The sequence below is a fragment of the Barbus barbus genome (genome assembly GCF_936440315.1).
Source record: "Barbus barbus genome assembly, chromosome: 17".
In the NCBI taxonomy this organism is placed as follows: Eukaryota; Metazoa; Chordata; class Actinopteri; order Cypriniformes; family Cyprinidae; genus Barbus; species Barbus barbus.
The window spans coordinates 9,705,679-9,730,560 of record NC_136745.1 but is presented as its reverse complement, the minus strand read 5'-3'; the positions used below and the strand labels follow the sequence as shown (position 1 = coordinate 9,730,560).

General features: G+C 35.4%; 1 protein-coding gene across 1 annotated transcript; it reads left to right on the top strand.

Moving 5' to 3' along the window:
- The first annotated feature begins 10,210 nt into the window (after nucleotides 1-10,210).
- On the top strand, nucleotides 10,211-14,066 carry hopx (HOP homeobox). Its single transcript, XM_079439148.1, has 2 exons — nucleotides 10,211-10,500; nucleotides 13,856-14,066. The coding sequence occupies exons 1-2, from the start codon at nucleotides 10,339-10,341 to the stop codon at nucleotides 13,931-13,933; spliced, it is 240 nt and encodes a 79-aa protein (XP_079295274.1). The 5' UTR covers nucleotides 10,211-10,338; the 3' UTR covers nucleotides 13,934-14,066.
- Nucleotides 14,067-24,882: the final 10,816 nt, after the last annotated feature.

Below are 24,882 nucleotides of genomic sequence, written 5' to 3'. Positions count from 1 at the left end.
AGTATCTCAAAATATATTTACATTTGAGTTTCAATTAATGACCAACCCTACAGTATAAATTCTGGGTATCTCTTGTTCTTTGAAACCACTATAATGGAGAAGACTGCTGACTTGGCAATGATCCAGAAGACGTACATTGACGCCCTCCACAACGAGGGTAAGTCACAGAGGGTCATTACTGAAATGTGTGGCTGTTTACAGAGTGCTGTATCAAAGCATATTAAATGCAAAGTTGACTGGAAGGAAGAATTTGGGTAGGAAAAGGTGCACAAGCAACAGGGATGACCGCAAGCTTGAGAATACTGTCAAGCAAAGCTGATTCAAACACTTGGGAGAGTTTCACAAGGAGTGGACTGAAGCTGGAGTCAGTGCATCAAGAGTCACCACACTCAGACGTCTTCAGGAAAAGGGCTACCAAGCCACTTCTGAACCAGAGACAACGTCAGAAGCGTCTTACCTGGGCTGTGGAGAAAAAGAACTGGACTGTTGCTCACTTTCATGAGCTGTAAGCTCTAATCATCAAAATTAAAACAAAAAAACTTTTGAAATGTTTTACTTTACATGTACTGAATCTAAAATATATGAAAGTTTCACTTTTTGAAAAAAGGTACAAGAAAACATGGTTCATGTTTTCTTGTACCTTTTTTCAAAAAGTGAAACTTTCATATATTTTAGATTTCACCATATTCAAATTTTTTGAGATGCACCTGTATATATATATTATTTGCAATGAGTCTTTTTTCATATTTTTCTAAACTTAAAATTAGGATTTAAACTTTATACATAAAATGAAATTGAAAGTATCCAATCAGAATAAAAACAAAAAAAAAGTATGTATAATAAATAAGTATTATATAGTATGTATTAATATTTTGAATTATCTCTTAATTTAGTTTTTATAATTTAAGTTTAGTAAGTTTACAGTAATTTTGTGTTTTTGTCTTTTTAGTAGTTTTTTATATCTAGCTTTATTTTTAGTTTTAGAGTTAATTATTTACTAGTAGTACTTGAACTTATTTTAGTTATAATAATCTAAATTCAAAAGCTTTTAATAGTTTTAGTTAACAGTCGTAAAAAAATCCTCTAAAAAAAGCAGAAATTTAATCACTTTCTTCTGTAATCTCACCAATATTTTTGTTTTAAGTATCTAAAATGAGACCATTAACGGGGATTTCCCTGTGGGTGTGTGAATGAATTTTATTGTTACTGATAATAATCAAGGGGGAGAAACACTTTTCATGTTTCCTTTTCTTAAAAGCGTCTAAGCAGAGAGGAAAATATAACACTTTTTGTTTAGTCTTACTGAGGAAGAAAGTGAGCGCATGATTGTTATTCTTTCTATTCCCTGTGAATCAGCCCGTAATTAACCACAACAAACACTAAAAATACCTCCTTCCATGTTCCCCCGAGAACATCCAAGTCATTCTGGTCCTTGTTGAATTTCTTTCCCATGCTCAAATTGTTCAACATTAATGATTCCTCGAATCGTTAGCGCGCTGCAGTTCTTTACCGCTTTCAATTTTGAAAGTGAGAATGGGCCTTGAGTCCAGAATATCAGAAAAACCTGAGGCAGGTCAGTAAAAAATTTTTTTACAGTGGATTTTACAGTTGCAGTGCCTGAAAACTATTATTGTTCTCATGCAGATGGTGGGAATGGGAGGGGGGGACAAGTGTTTACTTCTTATGTAAAGCTCAACATTATAGTTTTTTTTTGCGTATGATAAGTATGTTTACAGTGCACGTGACAAATAGCATATGCCATGTTCCAGACAATGTCGGAAGAGGGAACATCCAAATTAATTGAAATGTCTCACTTCCAACCTCAGAGAGTTCCAGTCAATCACACATCATGTTAGTATAGCCTACTGACCACATGATGTTTCCATGACACGAGAACATTTTGTATTTTTGTGCCAATTATGACAAAAACAGAAGAAAAAAAATAACATAAAATGCTGCCATTCATTTTAACAACAGCTAAAAATTAATGATTTAAGTTTGACATAAGGTACCTCCACAATATTTTTGTTAGAAGCAGTGACGTCAAATGACGTGTCTCGCTGAGGTCAGAATTGATCGATTTGCCTCGAGTTCACAGGTAGGATGTCCAACTTGAAGCGGCGCTCCAGGCATTATTTCCAAGTAGGAGGTGGGAAAAATCTGAATTTCGAGTTGTCTAGAGGTGCTTTTCACGCCATATCGTAATTACCGTAATTACAAGATACCAACTTGCAAAAAGCGTTCACGTCCTCTGGGACAGGGGACTTCTGAGAGCTACATTTCATTGGGCACTGTGTGCGATAGTTCAGAGTCAAAATGTGTGAACAGGTCCAAGTAGAACGTCACGTGTTGTCATTCCGAAATTACAGTAATTACGTCATGGCGTGAACGCAGCACGCACTTGTATTGTACATGAAGGGTTGCCAGATCTGCAAAACAAAACCAGCCCAACTGCTAATCAAAACTTGCTCAATTGCATTTTTTCCTGTGTTTTCTACTCAAAATAGTATGGAGCCCTGCACATGACATGCAAGAAAAAATAAATAAATCGTGCGCACGATTTAGTAATTTGTTTCCTAGATTTACTAGATTGTGCGCACAATTTAATAAGCCGTTCCCTCGTTTTAAGTAAATCGTGAGCTCGATATAATAAGTCGTGCCCTCGTTCTAGGTAAATCGTGCACTACCTCCTAACAGGTGCTGGTGCTTTATTCATCTTAAGAAGGCTACATATCGTACACGCCTTCTTTGTGAAAAATGATTCCATGCAATGCTGCAAGGCTTTTGAGAATGTCTCTATAACTCATACCCAACTCAAAATAAAACCCAATTAAATTGTCTCTGTCCATAACATAACATGACATAACATAGCAGCAACATGTTTATGAGAATGCGTACGCGGACAGGAAGTAGGCTAATTATTATTTTGTGCGCACGATTTACCTAGAACGAGGGAACGACTTATTAAATTGTGGGCACGATCTAGTAAATCGAGGGAACGAATGAATAATTTGAGCCCACGATTTACTTAAAACGAGGGAACGAATTAGTAAATCGTGGCACGATCTAGTAAATCGAGGGAACTAATTAATAAATCGTGCCCACGATTTATTTATTTTTTTCTTGTATGTCATGTGCAGGGCTCCGTGAAATAGTATTGTGCGGCAACAGTGTAAAAGTAGCCCAATTCCGCAGATAAACCACGGACTTGGCAACACCGCAGAGTCATAGATTAACCCCATGGCCTATGATTGAACAAAAAAAATCACAAGAAACTCACACTGAAAATTGTGCACGTGACAATGTGATTGTGTGATATTAAAAGTTACCCACAACTAGTTTAAACTAGTACAAAGAGATTTTATGCGTGATAATGTATGGAGAGAAACAGCGCAGACACTGGACAAGAATGAAATTTCAAGTACACGCAATAAGTCACTTTGATCAGAGCAATATGGTTATTTATACTGTACATTTTAGCTGTTAAGTGATTTTAATCAAGTTATGAAGGTGTTGTAAATTGATTCATTATATATTCTATCATAAAAAAGATGGTTCCGAGTTTCCCACTTGTGATTATGACGTTCATGATCATACGTTTATTTGTGCACACATGCTAAGTGTTCCTGTCGAAACTGAAGTGTACTTTGGGGTTAAGCTGACTTTTAGGATAGTTTCAGGTTTAAATTGTAAAATTAGGTTTGATGAATTGTGAATTGTTTGCTCACGGTTGGCCGGTGTAGATGGGAACATGTTTCCTCCCCTGCCGAGATTGAACACATACATCACACACAGACTTTCCATGCATAGAGGGTCTTTTTTCAGTAGGACACACCTATGAGATACTCTGAGGGCTTCTTTAGTGTTGGAGCGTGATGTTCAAGGCTCATAACCACACAACGTATTTGTAAACAAGTGGTCATTTTGAGCGGGACAGACTTTACCCGCTGCCCTCCTGACACACACACACACACACACACTTCTGCTTTTGGCAGCGTCTCCTCTCCACAACAGAACTCTTTGATATTTCTTGGGAATGATGTCACACGCTTCCTCCTGCCCAGATAAATGACCACATTTTCCCTTTACGTGATCCAAGCATGTTTCTCGTCTCTTTGTCTTGTGCTTTGGATACAGCATGACATGCACTGAGAACTCTGAAATTATTCAGTGGAACATTTTGCATCATATTTTGTTCTGTTGTTTGTACACACATAGGTAGGTTTTTTTATGCATTAAATGTATCACTGCCCACAGAAAAACATGGTGGCATTTATAATGTTACAAAAATTCAATTTCCAATGAATCCTGTTCTTTTGAACTTTCTATTCATCAAAGAATCCTAAAAATATGAAGCAGCACAACTGTTTTCAACATTGATAATAATCAGAAATGTTTCTTGAGCAGCAAATCAGCATATTGGAATGATTTCTATAGGATCATGTGACACTGAAGACTGGAATAATGATGGTGAAAAATCAGCTTTGATCAGAGGAATGAATTACATTTTAAAATATATTCACATAATTGTGATATTTCAGAATATCTGAAGTATTTTATCAAATAAATGCAGCCTTGTGAGCGTAAGAGACTTTTAAAAACATTAAAAATGGTTCTGTATACAATCAAACTCAGCTGGGTCTTTTCTTACATCATCCTGACCAGACATATTTCTGATACTATTATATATTTATAATTTCTATACATAAACATTATTGCATTTATAGATATTTATAAATGCTATTATATATTTATAATTTCTATTCATAAACATGATTGCATTTATAGATATTTATAAATGCTATTATATATTTATAATTTCTATTCATAAACATGATTGCATTTATAGATATTTATAAATGCTATTATATATTTATAATTTCTATTCATAAACACGATTGCATTTATAGATATTTATAAATGCTATTATATATTTATAATTTCTATTCATAAACACGATTGCATTTATAGATATTTATAAATGCTATTATATATTTATAATTTCTATTCATAAACACGATTGCATTTATAGATATTTATAAATGCTATTATATATTTATAATTTCTATTCATAAACACGATTGCATTTATAGATATTTATAAATGCTATTATATATTTATAATTTCTATTCATAAACACGATTGCATTTATAGATATTTATAAATGCTATTATATATTTATAATTTCTATTCATAAACACGATTGCATTTATAGATATTTATAAATGCTATTATATATTTATAATTTCTATTCATAAACACGATTGCATTTATAGATATTTATAAATGCTATTATATATTTATAATTTCTATTCATAAACACGATTGCATTTATAGATATTTATAAATGCTATTATATATTTATAATTTCTATTCATAAACACGATTGCATTTATAGATATTTATAAATGCTATTATATATTTATAATTTCTATTCATAAACACGATTGCATTTATAGATATTTATAAATGCTATTATATATTTATAATTTCTATTCATAAACACGATTGCATTTATAGATATTTATAAATGCTATTATATATTTATAATTTCTATTCATAAACACGATTGCATTTATAGATATTTATAAATGCTATTATATATTTATAATTTCTATTCATAAACACGATTGCATTTATAGATATTTATAAATGCTATTATATATTTATAATTTCTATTCATAAACACGATTGCATTTATAGATATTTATAAATGCTATTATATATTTATAATTTCTATTCATAAACACGATTGCATTTATAGATATTTATAAATGCTATTATATATTTATAATTTCTATTCATAAACACGATTGCATTTATAGATATTTATAAATGCTATTATATATTTATAATTTCTATTCATAAACACGATTGCATTTATAGATATTTATAAATGCTATTATATATTTATAATTTCTATTCATAAACACGATTGCATTTATAGATATTTATAAATGCTATTATATATTTATAATTTCTATTCATAAACACGATTGCATTTATAGATATTTATAAATGCTATTATATATTTATAATTTCTATTCATAAACACGATTGCATTTATAGATATTTATAAATGCTATTATATATTTATAATTTCTATTCATAAACACGATTGCATTTATAGATATTTATAAATGCTATTATATATTTATAATTTCTATTCATAAACACGATTGCATTTATAGATATTTATAAATACTATTATATATTTATAAGTTCTATTCATAAACATTATTGCATTTATAGATATTTATAAATGCTATTATATATTTATAGTTTCTATTCATAAACACGATTGCATTTATAGATATTTATAAATGCTATTATATATTTATAATTTCTATTCATAAACATTATTGCATTTATAGATATTTATAAATTAATTGATAAATTAAATTATTATACATTTGTTTTATTTATAGGTTTGAATTTATAATATACATAAGCATTATCATTTATTTGGTGTGCATTTAATTTATAGATATTTTGATATAAGTTATAAATTAAATGATCATTTCAATAATTAATTATAATTTATTCATATTTATAAATTATATTCTATAATTACTCAAAAGCCAAAAAATGTGCATTATTATTGGCCGATGCAGATAATAAAATAAATAAATAAATGGCTGAATAATTTGATAAAATATTACTATATTATCATATATGTATTGTATTTATAAATATTTATTAATTAAGTTAGACATAAATTACACATCTGAATTATAATTTATAAATTATATTTTATGTATATTATATTTATTTGTTATATATTTTATTTATAGGTATTTATACATTATACTCTGAAATACATAAAAATGTTGAAATTAAATAAAGGCTAATTTGACTCTTTGTTTACTCACAATCCATTACCATACTCACTAATGTAAATTGTAAAACTGAGCAAATATTGGCAGATAAATCAACCTGACAAATCAATTTATTTCATGATTTATTTGAGGCACACGTTATCATCAAGGTACTAGATTCAATTGAAACACACCTTTATATTTTCACTATATTGTGTCTGATTGTTTGTTCATATGCTGAATATGTACTCTTCTCCTCCACCCTGCTGACTAACTATAAGCATCCATAAACACACCTGATTAAAATCATCTTCTCTCTAACTAATGTTGCCAAAGATTCATCCTGGACATCCACACCTCATCTCCTCCCTATGCAAACACTCACCTCTCCACCCTTATACAGTAAACACATTAATACTGTTAATATATGACCTTCTGCATCTGCCTGTTCCAACATTATTCTGAGACACTGTATCTCTTTAACAGCATTTTGACTTATGAAAACCTCTCATTATATGTTACAGGGCATTTCAGCACATCTCAGACCTGAAAACACCCCTCCAGGTTAAAGACGGGATCACAGGAGCAAGTATGGACACTGTTACCCAAACCTTTTCAAAGAGCTTCAGAAAACAAAACTGTGAGTCATTCAAACCCAACACCCTCCCCTCGGGCAACAGAAACACGCTTGGGTTAACGGAGGTGTAGAAATGACGTCAAAAGGGCAGGAATCAATACAATGCCAAAGAAATAAAAGAGTTGTCTGTATTGATTCTGTTTTGTTCCGGCTCAAAAGCGAAGGGCGAGCATCAGTTTCATGACCCACTTTGAACAGGTTTCTTTAGCTTCCATTTACATGTAACAGTTTAAGCATAAATATATGATAAATTAATGCAGTTGGTCATTGGTGACTATTGTTATTTCACACATGTGAGTAAACAAGTATAGCAAGATCTAAAACATCATAGAGATCACCTAGCAACAATCCAGAACACCCTAGTAACCACTTAGAAATGACAGCTTTCAGTTACATAACATTCACTTTCCCTATGTGTCTGTTAAGATTATATATATATATAAAAACAACAACAACATGTAATGCAAATTCTAAAACAAGTGATGGATTTTATATAATTAGCATCTTCTCAGTTGCGTAAACAGAACTTAATCCTGAAGAGAATTAGATCTGAAATTAAACTATTAAAAAATTTAAATAAAACATAAATATTAGATGAAAAATTTAACTTCGAAAAAAAACCTTAAAAATTAGAAATGTTGCCTTGGCAAATAAAATTTAACTGAAATAAAATAAAACTATTTTTACTATATATATATAACGACACAAAAATACTCAAACTTTACATTTAAAAATAATATATATAAATAAAAATGAATTCAAAATATCAATTGAAAACTGTATGACAAAAATAAAACTGAAACTAAAAGTACTGAAATCTTTCAAACTAAAACTGAAATAAAAATGAGTAGAAAAAATAAAAATGAAAAAGCACGCAAAATTACTAAAACCTTAACTAAAAATACAATTAAAAATGTAAATATCATAATAAAAGCTTTAAAATATTAATAAATAATAGTATATGTTATTGTAGTTCCACTAGTGACCTGCAAGTGGCAAGAGTTACACTGTCAATGTTTCATTAATCAGGGCAGGTGAATCTGACAGAAGCAGATCACATTATATCACACATCATCATGAAAGCAGCACTGAAAAACATGACATATTTCATGAAAATATACTCTTTTAAACATCAACTTATAAAAGTACTATTAAAGTTATAACTGCTGAAAGAATAGTTCCACAGAATGTGTGTGTGTGTGAGTGTGTGTGTGTGTGTGTGTGTGTGCGTCTGTGCATGTTTATGTGGTTTATGAGGACACAAATTTGTATAATGACATGGGTATGACAGAGGTATTACAATATGAAGGTGGTTTATGAGGACACTGCCTATGTCCCCTTAATTCAAAAGGCTTAAAAAACATACTAAATGGTGTTTTTTTTGAAAATCTAAAAATGCACAAAGTCTCTTGTGAGGGCTAAGTTTAGGTGTAGGGCAATAGCACACACAGTTTGTTCAGTATAAAAACCATTACGCCTATGGAGAGTCCCCATAAACCACAAAAACCAACATGTGTGTGTGTGTGTGTGTGTCTGTGTGTGTGCTTACTCTATAGGGGTTGTGTAGCATGTAAAGTGATATATAATCAGGCCAGAGGGTCCAGTGGTCTCTTTGTGGGAGTGTGGATATCCGTGTCCCCCATTTCCTCTCCTCCTCCACCGAGTTCTCCTCGCCACAGGCTCCTCTACAGCAGACATGTGTTTTCAGGACATGACAAACTGGTGTTTCTGTTTCAGAGAACTCACCGCTCAGCATTCTTCTGATGCTTCACAGTCATGTGCTGTAAACCACTGATGGAGAAACCTGTAAAAACATCCAGGTGGTTGAATTTAGCTGAATTTACCTGAGAAGGAAGAGCGACAGAGAAATAATCCATTTCAACTCTATCAACTGTATCTGTCCAAACTAGATATGATCAAATTACTGACAACTGCTGGACAGCCTGTATAAGTTTCACATTTCACGTGAGCAAGCTAAAAAAAAATACTATACTACAATAAATATTATTTATTCACATATTTAATAAATACGAATATATTAAATATGTTAAATCTATGATAATAATATGTTTTGTTAAATGATTATATTACATACAATCAATAAAATAATAATTATTCATACTTATCTATTTAATTACAATTACATACTGTTTTTATAATACACTACTATACTACTATAAATGTTATTAATATATTAAATAAATATGAATGTTACATGAAGTAATAATAATAATAAATGTTTTGTTTAATGATTCAATTACATTCAATAAATATAATAATTATTATTATTCGTGTACTTATCTATTTAATTACAATTATATATTAATTAATAAAGGGGTGTAGAGCCAGTGGTAGTTTTGTAGACGAACATTAATGCCTTGAATTTTATGCGAGCAGCTATAAAATTACTATATATTACTATTATTATTATACTATATATTATATCATTATTATTATTATATTTTTGGCATGGTAATGAGAAGAGTTTGGAAGGGGTAAAAAATAAAGTTTTTTTATTTATTTATTTTATTTTTTTAGGTAAAATGGCCAGGACATGATCTTGCCAGGGTTTATGAGGTAAGCACAGCATGATCACAGTGATGTACGTTCAAAGGTCTGTCACACTTCAGCCCCCTGTGACATCACCCAGAGGGGCATTACATAATGCAGTGCGAGATCAGAGCTGAGAGCAGATGGAGTTTGGCCATTATCAGTTACAGTACTCACTTCTGACGCCGCAGCGCATCTCACTGACTTTCCCTTTCCCACGGCATTTCCTCGTGGAGGCTGACGCTTCTTTCCCGACTTTGGACTTTATTTGCATGGGACGCTGAGGCTGACATCAGTCGAGCTGTGATTTTAGTTTCCAGTCCGTTTGGAAACATGAGCGCGAGTGGAAACGCGATGGCGATGATCGGGATGCGTTTAGAGGAGGATCAGATTAAAGTTCTGGAGGAGAATTTCACGAGGGTCAGCAAACACCCCGACGACGCCACGCTGATGCTGATCGCAGCGGAGTGTGGACTCAGCGAAGAGGAGACAGCGGTGAGTTTATCAAGAGATCCTCATCTACAGCGCTATCGGGCGACGCGACGCGACGCAACAAACTAGAACGCTTGGGAAACGCGTCACGTTGATTGGCCGATTGGGTGCGTTGCGGTTTTGCCGCTTCTTTCTGATTGGTCGAATGGGAGCGCTCGCGTTTTTTGTTTGTTTGTCTGTTGCTTGTAACGCACAAAATCTATATATGTTTTTAAATTATTTTATATATTTTATATAATATAATGTTCCCTGAACTTTGTCTAACGACGTTCTGACAAGGTTATCTCAAAGTTATGAACAATAATTTTTAAAGTTATTTTTCAACACGTTTGCACAAAAACATTATACATCTTTCAAGTATTTTTGACACAAGTCTTTTTTTAAACCTTAGGCTGCTGCTTACTAGCCTACTAGTTTAGAAAACATGCAAAATAACGTTCATATAATGTTTGCAAAATTCCCTTAATGTTTTCTCTGACCTTATTTTTATAACATTTAAAAAAAACTGGATGTTTTGAACGTTCTAAAAACAATAATAATTAATGTGATAATATGTATTAGCATGCATGTTTTCGTAAACTGGGATTGTACCATGGCATTTACATCTCGATGTAATTACATAATAATGTTGTTAAAAACATAATAATGCTATGGTGTGTGTCCAAAAATATGGTAATATTTTAAAAAAAATTTAACAGTGTACATTTTGGTTCAATCAGCATGACATATGGTTTATGAGCCATTATTGCATAACAACCTGCCTGACTTTATTTGATCAGGGAAAGTTAATGACAGCAATAAATGTTAAAGTAAATAATAATTCCAGAGAGGTGTTTTTCATTGCTCAGTCACTTAACTTAGACTGAGTCCCTCTGGAGGTTAAAACTCTTAATTGCACAATGAAAGTGCATGGATCAACTCTTCTGGGGTGTCAACTTACAACTTTTCAGTGAACACGTGAGATCTTTAACCACTAAGCCACATTACCCATGATGCAAGCTTCTCTCATGCATTGTCTTCATTCCTGTTTTGCTGTCACCAGCTCAAAATAACACACTGACAGCGTTAAAACCCAAAGGCTTGTGAATGGAGAGCTGACACTGACCATAAGCAGCGCGTTGGAGCACAACAGGTGACCCAGAGCGCTTCCGGATGCACCTTCCCTCTTACAGATATGGCCGACATGTTCAAACGCATTATGTCTGATTTCTAAACACACTCATTCAAATGAACAACCCACACAGGAGTCATGATGTAATGGGGCAGTTAGTAATGCTGTAATGCATCTACTTACAGTATCTAATAGATCCCTCAGAGCTTGTGAGCAACACTTCCAGTGCTGAAAGCGGGAAATTAGCCAGAATTTTACTGGAAACACATTCCTTCTTGAGGCTGGTCTGTTTCTGTCACTATGATTTTGAAAAACCAAGTGCATTTATACTAAATGTGAACACCTTTGTGATAAATCATCCTATACAATAGAACAGGCTTAGCAATTCACCATTTTAGGGCTGTGTGAATGTATACGGTGCTTAAATGTATTCACTCGTGCATAAGTAATATTTAATATACCATATAACATTAAAGATTTAGGGGGTTTTGGAAAGAAAATAATACTGTTATTCAGAAAGGATGCATTAAATTGATTAAAAGTGACAGTAAAGACATTTATAATGTCACAAAAGATTTTTGTTTCTTTTGTACTTTCTATTCATCAAAGTATCCTTTAAAACAACCTATAATGATTTCCAAAAAAAGCATAAATAGCTTATGGCTTGAATTGCTCTGCTTCAACCACCTTCTGGTCACACGGCATAAAAGTGCCGTTTATCCTCAGGTATTTTACATTGTTTTCCCATTCAAATGTATGAAGACACATTTACTTGAGGAGCAAAATGACTTAGTCTTGTTTTCTGTGAAACTGATCAAAATGAAGTGAGTTTACGATTAAAACAAGAACAAATATCTGCCAATAGGATTAGAAAAATCTACTTAATTCAAAGTGAAAACAAGCTTTCATAAACCTTTGGAAGATATTTACTTAATTTTAGTAAATACTTCATATTTTCTTTTTGCATTTTCATTTAAGGATGTTTAGATATCAGAAAACAAGACAAAAATACAGAGGAGGATAATTTTTGTATTGCATTACTAGCAACATATAATGCCATGACTGATTTCTGCTCTGACTTAAGACTTTTTAAGGCCTTAATTTGTGGAAGCGTGAATTAAGACTTTTTAGAACCCTATATGATAATTTTTCAAGACTATAAATGTGCAAAATTGTCATGAAAATGTCAGCATGAAAGCAAAGCACAGTGGCTCATCTATGGCTTTATTTCATAGGCAAATTATGACCCAGGGGAAATTGGTTTGAATAACAAACTCTGTCCTGGTTCTGGTGGAAAATATATATCACCACTTTGCATTATTTTAATGCTAAGAAAAGTTAAACGCAAAGGGTGCGGTATGACGAACAGGTGTGCACCTCTCCTTCTCTCTCTGTAAACCGGTCATGCCTGCTCGCCGTGGTGTTGGCTAGTAAACACAGACTCTGTGTGTATGTGCTGTAGGGTTAGTGATGGGTGGATACTCTGATGTAAATATTTGGCTCAGAGTCAAACGCTATGCTGCACTAAAACCTGAGAGGTGAAGGTGAGCGGCGCTGCCTGATATATGCTGTTCACACAAACACAGAAATGCAGTGCTGTTCTTCTTCTGAAAAATAGTGTTTGTGTTTTTTAGGTGAACAAACTAAATGTTACCAAACATAGCATGACTGCGCCTCTTAATTGCCTAAAATGTCTTGGGTTTGGCTTTGTTTTCCTATTGATGGTCTTTCTGCAGTCCTTTAGCAAGTAGGACAACAATAGGACATTTTATGCAGTTTGGAAATCAGAAAAAAGCGTATGTATATAGTCACCCTACCAAAGAAGGGGATTTTATACAGAGCTTTCTATATACTCTCATGGTTTGTTATGTAAAACTGGCAGTTTTCCAATTCTAGTGTTAAAGATCATTGTACCTCAGAGCAGTTGTGCAACTGTCTGTTTCTATGAAAATCAGCTAATTTTGGATACTCTAGGATTAGTTTGTGTGTGTGTAAAAGTTAAATATTTACTTAGTTTCACAAGTCAAATGTTTCACAACTTGTGCTGAAATGGATAACATTAGCTACATTTGCATGTATTAAAATAATCCATTTACAATCAGATTGATGGCCTAATCGGAAAAGCCTTCATGAAAACATATTGCAAACACCCCTCCAGTTTTTAGAAAATATAAATATTCAGCTACAATGATATCTCCTGATTTACAGTCAACCTAATCTCTCTCTCTCTTTCTCTCTGTCCTGTAGAATTGGTTCAGGATGCGAAACGCTCAGTGGAGGAAAGAAGAAGGTCTCCCTGCTGAACTGGGATCAGTGAAGGACTGATGGAAGATCTTCATGTTGTTTTTCTCTCTCTGCTCCAGTGATTGTTCAGTAGACCATCTCACTGTCTCTCTTTTCTTATTTGAGGATGTTTTCTAAAGTTTGAAGATCGATATGGGTCTTTTTTTTTTTTTATCTAAATCTATTTTGTTGTAATCTTTTGCAAAGTTTTTGCCGTATAGAGCTTGTTTGCTTTCTCATTAGGAGGATCATCATGGAGTTGAGAAACATAGAAAAGCAGAGAAAGTTACACTTTACCTGTCTTTATTTAAGAACCTAAAAAAACAAATAAATATATTTTATCATCTCAATTGTTTGTGCTAGACACTATTATGAGATTAAATATTTCATAAAATATTCAAATATTTAAACATCCAAGCAAGCAAAGGATGGACAGACAAGGCAACTTTTAAATGGTTGGCAGAGTGCAGCTGACTGCAGTGTGTGTGTGTGTGTGTGTGTGTGTGTGTGTGTGTGTGTGTGTGTGTGTGTGTTTGAGCAGCGGGGCGTGAAAAAACATCCCACACCCTCAACAGAAAAACAAACATGTTCATTTGACTGCAGCATAGATGCTAAGCTGAACACAAACACACTGAAGCATGTTTCCTGGCATATCTTGGAAGATACTAAAATACAGCTATAAAAATATGAAACTTTAGGCATTGTAAGAAATTTTAGTAAATACAATAAATCCATATGAGTGAAAGAAAGAGGCAATGTAGTGAGCTACTAGATCACATTGTCATTGGTTGATTGCACTATTTGTAAAAGTATAGCATTACATCACTTGCTCACCAATGGATCCTCTGCAGTGAATGGGTGCCGTCAGAATGAGAGTCCAAACAGCTGATAAAAACATCACAATAATCCACAGGTTTGTTGTTTTTGGTCTTTGTTTGAGGCTTTATTTGGGCTCCCATGTTGGTAATCTCTGCAACACCTTAAAAAAAACTTGGGTTGCAGACAACAAGGCAGAATATCGTGGATATTTAGTTTTATTATTTTAAACATGACTATATGTTGGAATACCTCCCCCATTTGATCACTGATGTTATTAACACATTAATCTTTCACCACTGGCCCTAAATCTGCCTGATGGGGTTCTGACTCGGTTCTGTTTGAGGAGTTAAAACAGTGAGAGGAACTAGATCCGTTTACTGAATCTGAATGGCTGATGGAGAGCCATGGCATTGTGTGTTACCACGACAACTCGACAGACTCAAGTGGAATCTGTCACCCATGGGTCAGACACAGAGTTAAGAGGAGGATCATGGCAATAGGAAAATACTTCAAGAGAACAGCAGGAAGAGATGGAAAGAGAAGGAAAACTGGACTGATCCGGGGTCCAACTGGCTCCTGTAGTGACATGAGCAACTGTACAGGGTCCAAACACATGCAAAAATGTGACCGTTTTTAAGTTACTGACAACTCCTTTTTTTTTTTAATTATTCAATTTAAGAATCACAACAAGGCATAATCCTTGGTGAATTAAAATATGTAAATACTAAGTTTGGTCCCACTTTATATTAGGTGGCCTTAACTACTACTTACTTACATTTAAATTTATAATTTGATACAATGTACTTATTGTGCACATACATGTATTTACATTTGTAAACATGAGCGCGAGTGGAAACGCGATGGCGATGATCGGGATGCGTTTAGAGGAGGATCAGATTAAAGTTCTGGAGGAAAATTTCACGAGGGTCAGCAAACACCCCGACGACGCCACGCTGATGCTGATCGCAGCGGAGTGTGGACTCAGCGAAGAGGAGACAGCGGTGAGTTTATCAAGAGATCCTCATCTACAGCGCTATCGGGCGACGCGACGCGACGCAACAAACTAGAACGCTTGGGAAACGCGTCACGTTGATTGGCCGATTGGGTGCGTTGCGGTTTTGCCGCTTCTTTCTGATTGGTCGAATGGGAGCGCTCGCGTTTTTTGTTTGTTTGTTTGTTGCTTGTAACGCACAAAATCTATATATGTTTTTAAATTATTTTATATATTTTATATAATATAATGTTCCCTGAACTTTGTCTAACGACGTTCTGACAAGGTTATCTCAAAGTTATGAACAATAATTTTTAATTTTCAATACTTATATTTTTAAAATTACCTATATGTAGTTACATCTGTAATTAATTTCTGTAATTACATTTATAATTACACTGTTGACCCACCCCTTACACCTTAACCCACCCTTAAACCTACCCATACCTTCAAACCTGTCCCTAACCTTACCCATATCCCACCTCAATAGCAGCAAAAGTGTTTTGCAATACAATATGAACAAAATAAGTACATGTACTTACATCAAAAAGTAAGTACATAGTAGTTAAGGCCACCTAATATAAAGTGTGACCCTAAGTTTTACCTTTTCAAAGTTTTATTTTTTATTTAATTTTTTTTAACAGTAAATACAATGTAACTATTGAAATACTTGGCAATGCACACAGGTAAAAAAAATATAAAAATAAATATGTGTGTGTGTGTGTTCACTCACTGGCCACTTTATTAGGTACACCTTTCTAGTACCGGGTTGGACCCCCTTTTGACTTCAGAACTGCCTTAATTCTTTGTGGCATAGATTCAACAAAGTGTTGTAAACATTCCTCAGAGATCCATTTTGAGATGATAGCATCACGCAGTTGCTGCAGATTTGTCGGCTGCACATCCATGATGCGAATCTCCCGTTCCACCACATCCCAAAGGTGCTCTATTGGATTGAGATCTGGTGACTGTGGAGGCCATTTGAGTAAAGTGAAGTCATTGTCATGTTCAAGAAACCAGTCTGAGATGATTTGAGCTTTGTAACATGGTGCATTATCCTGCTGGAAGTAGCCATCAGAAGATGGGTACACTGTAGTCATAAAGGGATGGACATGGTCTGCAACAATACTCGGGTAAGCTGTGGCGTTTAAACAATGCTCAATTGGTACTAAGGGGCCCAAAGTGTGCCAAGAAAATATCCCCCACACCATTACACCACCACCACCAGCCTGAACCGTTGAGACAAGGCAGGATGGATCCACGCTTTCATGTTCTTTAAGCCAAATTCTGACCCTACCATCTGAATGTCGCAGCAGAAATCGAGACTCATCAGACCAGGTATTGTTTTTCCAATCTTCTATTGATAGCTTTCAGTCACGTGACCAGCTCGAGGACCTGGAGGGCAAAACATCCATAAAACTGCAGGACAAGATTATCAGTTTTTCATCTGTATCTGTTATTTAGATCTCCTCTCAAAAGAATAAAACAAAAGGTATTTCTGAACAAAATGCAAGTTTTGGCCATTTGAAATACGTATTAAGTACCAGTGGAAATATTTCAATCATAAACAGTGCGACAAAACGTTGTAAAAACATTTAAAAGTGCCTTAATATATTTAAAACAGTAATATTAAACGATCAAATTCAGTAATCACCACGTTAATGATGCATAGTTTACACAGGCAAGCAGATGAGGCCTGGAATATGAATGCAATCCGCTTAACGGTTCAGTGTTTTCCTTCTAATGGTTTTCAAAGGGAAACCACTTAACGTGAAACTTTGCACATTGTGTTCATATTCTGGGTTCATCTTCTTGCCTGTACAAAATATATACATAATCAATAAGGTGTTTACTCACCTTTTGCGCTTTACTACATTATTACTTGATGCAATCTGCGTAAAAATAGCTGTCGGTCAGTGGAGCATAGCTTCGTTTTTCCCTCTAGGGGGGCGTTCCTATAAGAGTGTGATGTCACGTGAAAACTATCAAATGTCCAATTTTGGTGAGCCTGTGCGAATTGTAGCCTCCGTTTCCTGTTCTTAGCTGACAGGAGCGGACCCCGGTGTGGTCTTCTGCTGCTGTAGCCCATCTGCTTCAGGGTTCGATGTGTTGTGCGTTCAGAGATCGTATTCTGCATACCTTGGTTGTAACGAGTGGTTATTTGAGTTACTGTTGCCTTTCTATCATCTCCAACCAGTCTGCCCATTCTCCTCTGACCTCTCACATCAGCAAGGCATTTTCTTCCACACAACTGCCGCTCACTGGATATTTTCTCTTTTTTGGACCATTCTCTGTAAATCCTAGAGATGGTTGTGCGTGAAAACCCCAGTAGATCAGCAGTTTTTGTAAAGCTTGTGGTCTTCCCCATTCTGATGCTTGGTTTGAACTTCAGCAAGTCGTCGTCACCACATCTAGATGCCTAAATGCATTGAGTTGCTGCCATGTGATTGGCTGATTAGCAATTTGTGTTACCAAGCAATTGAACAGGTCTCAGGTGTACCTAATAAAGTGGACGGTGAGTGTATGTGTGTATATATGGGTGTATATATATATATCACATATCTCACACACACACACACACACACACACACACACACACACACACACACACACACACACACACACACACACACACACACACACACACACACACACACTATATGTATATATGTGTGTGTGTGTGTGTGTGTGTGTGTGTGTGTGTGTGTGTGTGTGTGTATGTATGTGTATATATGTGGGTGGGTGTCTGTGTATATATGTGTGTATATGTATATACAGTGCCTATAGAAAGTCTTCATACCCCTTAATTTTTTTCACATTTTGTTATGTTACGTTATGTCAAACTGCTTTAAATTACTTTTTTTTTACCACAACCTTGCAAATGTATTAAAAAGGAAACACTGAAAAAATGACATTGCACAAGTCATCATACCCTTTGCTTTGACACTTGAAATTTAGATCAGGAGCATTCCAGTTTCACTGGACCATCTTTGAGATGTTTCTATACTCCGACTGGAGTTAACCTGTGGCAAATTCAGTTGATTGGACATGATTTGGAAAGGCACACACACCTGTCTATATAAAGTTTAACAGCTGAAATGGATGTCAGAGCAAAAACTAAGCCATGAGGTCAAAGGAATGGCCTGCAGAGCTGAGAGACAGGATTGTGTTGAGACAGATCTGGGAAGATTACAGAAAAAAATTCTGCTGTGTTGAAGGTTCACAGGAGCATTTGGCCTCCATAATCCTTAATAGATGAAGTTTGAAACAATTAGGACTCTTCCTAGATCAAACAAAGCAATCGAAGGAGAAGGGTCTTGTTAGAGAGGTGATCAAGACACTGATGGTCACTCTGGTTGAGCTCCATGATCTTATATAGAGATGGGAGAAACTTACAGAAGGACAAACATCACTGCGACACTCCACCGATCTGGGCTTGATGGCAAAGTGACCAAACTCAAGTTTCTCCTCAGTAAAGATGCATGAAACCCTGATTGGAATTTACAAAAATACACCCAAATAACTCTCAGACTATGAAAAAAAAAGATTCTCTGGTCTGATGAACCTCAATTCCTTCATGTCTGAGGGAAACCAAGCACCGCTTATCACCTGCCTAATACCATCCCAACGGTGAAGCATGATGGCAGCAGCATCGTGCAGTGGGTGTGCTTTTCAGCTGCAGGGACTGGGGAAGTGATCAGAGAAGACTGAAAGCTGAATGCAGCTAAATACAGAGATATTCTTAATGAAAACCTGGTTCAGAGCGCTCAGAACCTCAGACTGGGCTGAAAGTTCACCTTCCAACATGACAATCACTCTACGCACACAGCCAAGACAATGCAGGAGTGGCTTAGGGAAGACTCTATGAACGTCCTCGAGTGGCCCAGCCAGAGCTGGGACTTGGAACCAATCAGACATCTTTGGAGAAACCTATGGCTGTCCAACGATGGTCCCCAGCCACCCTGAGATGATCTAAAGAGAAGAATGGCAAAAAAAATGCAGATGTGCAAAGCTTGTTGCATCATACCCAAAAAGACCTGAGGCTGTAATTGTTGCCAAAGTGCTTTTAACTAATTTTTGAGTTAAGGGTATGAAGACTTGTGCAATGTCATTTTCTTTCAGTGCTTCCTTTTTAATACATTTGCAAAGCTGTGATAAATCCGGTTTTTGCTTTGTCATTATGGTGAGGGGGTTGTAGATTTATGTGGAAAAGTAGTAATTTAAAGCAGTTTAACATAATAGTGCAACATAACAAAATGTGAAAGAAATGAAGGGGTATGAAGACTTTCTATATGCACTGTATATGTGTGTGTGTGTATATATATGTGCGTGTGTGTTTGTATGTGTGTATATATATATATATATATATACAGTATATATATATTATAGAAAAGTTTGAATTAATTCACATGATTCTAGTACAGAAGTGTAATCTGTGAATGTGTAGAATGAAAGTCCAGGCAAGAAATCTTACACCAATGTTCAAACCAGATGCTGATAATCATAGATACTCTTGCAGCATTTTCTCACAGAAAGCGGCGGCTAGATAGAAATCCAAAAAAGATACAATCTGGAAACACTATAGGCATAAAACACAGAGTCCTGTTTGAGGAGCCAGGCGGGTTTGGAAGCAGGCTAAGAATAATGTAGTACTTAAATTTCAGTCAAAAGTAGTCCAGAGTCAAAATCTGAGACTATGATTAGAAAACCAGAGAGAAAGCAACGAGAACTCAACCAACCAACAAGCTTGTGATAGGAAAAGGAAGGTGGTGAGAAAGTGACAAAATACAATAACTGCAGATGAGGAATGTGCTGGAAACCACTTTGTGGTCTGTCTTGTTTCCTCAGGGTTGCCATGTTGGTTCTCTGGGTGGGATGTAATCTTTAGAGAGGGCTTTAGGAGTGGATAAAGCTTGGATTCGGGCACTCGCCGTGGTGATTCTTGCTCTTCTAGACACCTGTAAGAAAAGCCAAAGACGGCTGAATCAATCCACAATTGGAAGTCCAGACAAATTTCATGTCGTACTACCAACAAAAACAACAGAATAAGTGACCAACAGTTTTATATTTTATTTTTCTCTAAGGCCCTGTTCACACCTGGTATTTTGTATGTGTTTTGGTTGATTGGATCATAAGTACACAATGGAGGCACACTCCCGTTTACAGCTGGTGTTTTATTCCATCTTTTGACCACTTTCTTGATTTCTATGAGGGGACAGTCTATGGTCGGTGTATGTATGGGCCTTTTCTGATCTTTCGTTCTAATTTTGTGAAATAGATTTCGGGCAATTTACTTATGGACTTATTTTTTCAATGCAATTTTCTTTACTTATTTAATTTACTTATGAACACAAAGGAGACAACAGAAAACGATATGGAGAGCAACCACATTTTAGTTTTAATGTTTAACAGTTAGATAAATAGGCAGAGAGGAGGCGATTTTTGGTAGCTGTTTGAACGCATTCAACCACGTGACCATCTGTCTTAGTATCTGTCTGTACAGGGAGAAGCTCAGACAGTCCAGGAGAAACGTTCAGCTGCCGACGTCCAGCGTATCAGATATACGTCTTTGCAGAGACGAATTGCATCTGACCTCTGATCACTTGTCACCAAAATAGTCGTTAGAAGATATGCTTCAAGCTTGCATCCATATGTGGAAATTGTCTAAGCTCATCTATGTTTTAGAACCAATCAGAATTGATGACTTTGACGCAATAAGCAACCTCTGTTAGGGTATAATTGCTGGTATTTTCTTCAGTACATTTTTCTTCAATTGATTAAATCTCTGACTCCTGGTCTTTGTTCATCATACCTGGTCCTTGGGTTTTAACTGTAAATTCCCCTACAACATTGATAAAATAGTCCATGTGACATCAGTGGTTCAACCGTCATTTTTTGAAGCTACGAGAATACTTTTTGTGCACAAAGAAAACAACAATAACGACTTTATTCAACAACAACTTTTTTGCTTCAGTCATTGACGTGTGTTCATGAGCGTACCATGATGCATGAGTGTGATGCTGCTGATGCAGGAGCCGGCGTTCTGATGTAGAACATCCATCTCTCTTAGTTCGTTGTCTGTATATTCTGATTCAAATAAGGCTGGGCAAAAAATTGCAAGTCATCCTCTCTGTTGAAATCTTCAGACATGTTTACGAAGACGTACAGCATTTTATGTACAGCATGTGTCTTCCTCTGCTTGTAAACAAAGTGCAGTGTGTCCAGGTTTTACATCAGAACGCCGGCTCCTGCATCAGCAGCATCACACTCATGCATCGTGGTACTCTCGTGAACATGCATCGAAGACTGACATGGCAGAGAAGAAATTGTTGAATAAAGTCATTATTTTTGTTTTCTTTGTGCACAAAAAGTATTCTCGTAGCTTCATAAAATTACAGTTGAACCACTGCTGCCACATGGACTATTTTAATGATGTCCTTACTACCTTTCTGGGTCTTGAACGTAATAGTTGCTTTGCTGTCTATGCAGGGTCAGAAAGCGCTCAGATTCCAATAAAAATATCTTAATTTGTGTTCCGAAGATGGACGAAGGTCTTACAGGTTTGGAATGACATGAGGGTGAGTAATGACAGAATTTTCATTTTTGGGTGAACCAGGTGTAAATCACACTTTAGCAGTTGTACTTTTTATGTGTGCTGAAAAAAAAGTGGAAGCGGCGAAAGAGGAAGGCATAAGAGCTTGAGGTAAGCAGTTTTATGATTTAGCGCCATGTCGCATTTTTATTGGTTGGTCAGTAAACATGGATCGTAACAGCAAACACACTGTGCGATGATCATGCTGCATCGTAGGCTATCTTTGGTCGCAAGACTGTGACAATGGTCATCTTTGAACCTCTCTTACTGTACAACGCAGGACCACCAATTAGGAGCCACGATCACAGAAGTCGCAACAGTTGTTTCACGATGCCAATCTTTCGTCTGGGACAAAAATAGTGCAGTGTGTTTTGGGTTTAAAACCTGAATAAAATTAATCAAGGGTTATCTTGGGGTTAAACCCATTCTTATTTTCATATTTGTGCTGTCAATGTCACAGTTTGGACAAATGCAACACACAACCTGTTTACATAAGGGCTCTAGTATTGCGCATTTTCATATTATAAATTGCAATAACCTGAGGTTAAGCACAGTGTGTCTCTTACAGTTCGGATTGGACTCTCTGGTCGTCCAGGGTCATAGAAGTGCCTGTTCTTTCTTAGTTTGAGCAGTGAGAGCTGCTCGAGTCTGGACGTCATCTTGGCTGTTTGAGCTGAATATGAGATGAATGTCTGCACATTCTGCACACAAACACCCAAAGCCAATGTGAATGGGGTTTGGATATATAAACCTTGGCCTCACAATGAATGAAGCACCAGTTCTTGGTTTAAAAGCGACGTTGTTCCTGCAAGTTCAGACCTGTCTGTTGCTGGTGAAGTTGGGGTGGTTGGTTTTGGGGTTGGCCAGCTGGAGGATTCGAGGTGAGATGACCACGTTCCTTACACTGGGACTCACGTGCCAGATGGGACAGTCATGCTCACATAACAATGAGTGAGGAGAACTATAGAAAGAAATTAATACTTTTATTCAGCAAGGATGCATTAAAGTTGATCTAAAATGACAGTAAAGGCATTTAGTGTAGCAAATGAATGCTGTTCTTTTGTACTTTCTATTCATCATAGAATCCTTTAGAAAATGTATTACAATTTCCACAAAAATATGAAGCAGCACAACTGTTTTCAACATTGATAATAATAATAAAAATATTTTTTACTTGAGCAGCAAATCAGCATATTAGAGTGATTTCTGAAGGATCGTGTGACACTGAAGACCGGAGTAATGATGCTGAAAATTCAGCTTTGCATCACAGGAATAAATTACATTTTTAAAATCTATTAAAATAGAAAACAGTTATTTGACATGGTAATGTTATTTGAAACGGTAATAATATTTCGGTAATAATAAACGGTAATAATATTTTTTGATCAAATAAATGCAGTCTTGATGATCATAATAGACTTCTTTCAAAAACATTTTAAATGGTTTCCAGGCAAATCTGAACACCGATTTGAGATTTTTCTAAACATACTAAATACATTAAATATAAAAGGCCTTATACACGCCTTTAGCAACTAGCTGAAATAAACTTTTTTGAAAAATTTGTTTTATATTTATATTATTTTTATTTATTTCAAGTAATGCAAATGTTTTTTTTAGGTTTTAGTTGACGATAACCCTGCTGATAACTCACACACTTGTTTTTTTTTTTCTAATATGGCAAATCTATAACAAGATTGCAAAAATCATCTGCTGCGTTTGCTTTGATATGAAATCAAAGCTTTCTTCTAGCTCACAGCGCACATGTTCTCAAGATGTTATGTAACAAAAATCCATAGGTTACAAAAAAATTGTTCAGCTGAATCCAGAAATGAACATAATGGCCTGCATGCAGATGATTTATTTACCACAAAATACAAACAAAATTATACAACAAAACTGTCTCAATATGTTGAATTGGAGATGCAATTGGGCCCAGATCTGAGATTGTTATTTAAGATGTGGTCAAACACAAGACTGGCCAGAGGTTACACACCAGACAGTGGTCTATTGTCTGACAATATCATCTCTCTCTCTCTTTCTCTCTCACACACACAGCGCGCTACTGAAAAAACAGATGTTGAATTTTGGCTTCCTCCTCAGCAGGCGCTAATTTTAGTTCTGGAAAGATCTCATTAATGTGTCCAGGTTCTCGTTTGACCTCTTACTTCACTTACTGGGCGTTTCTTCCTCGGGTTTTGGGAGTCGCTAGACGGACAACGTTCTCGTACTGCACTGCATGAGAGGACGGGCGGGAGATTTTCATCCTTCTCTCCTCCTCCTTCTCTTCCTCTCCATCCTCTTTCCTGCAGGAATATTGCAGAGGGGACATCTGACATCGGAGAGAAAATCTGCCTTTTCAAACAAGACAATAGGACAAGTGTTACAGGATGCTAGCAAGGAACAATTGAAATTAGGATTTGGAGAGTGTTTATGCTAATCACACCCATATTTCTCAGCATAAGAGCGATTTATATGCTCTCTGGTGGATATACACAACCTGCTCATTCAGAGGACTCAGGCGTCTTTAACCGGACTGCTGGGTGGAAAAGGGGCAGAGAAAGTGAGAATTTTAATGCACTTTTTCCTCGT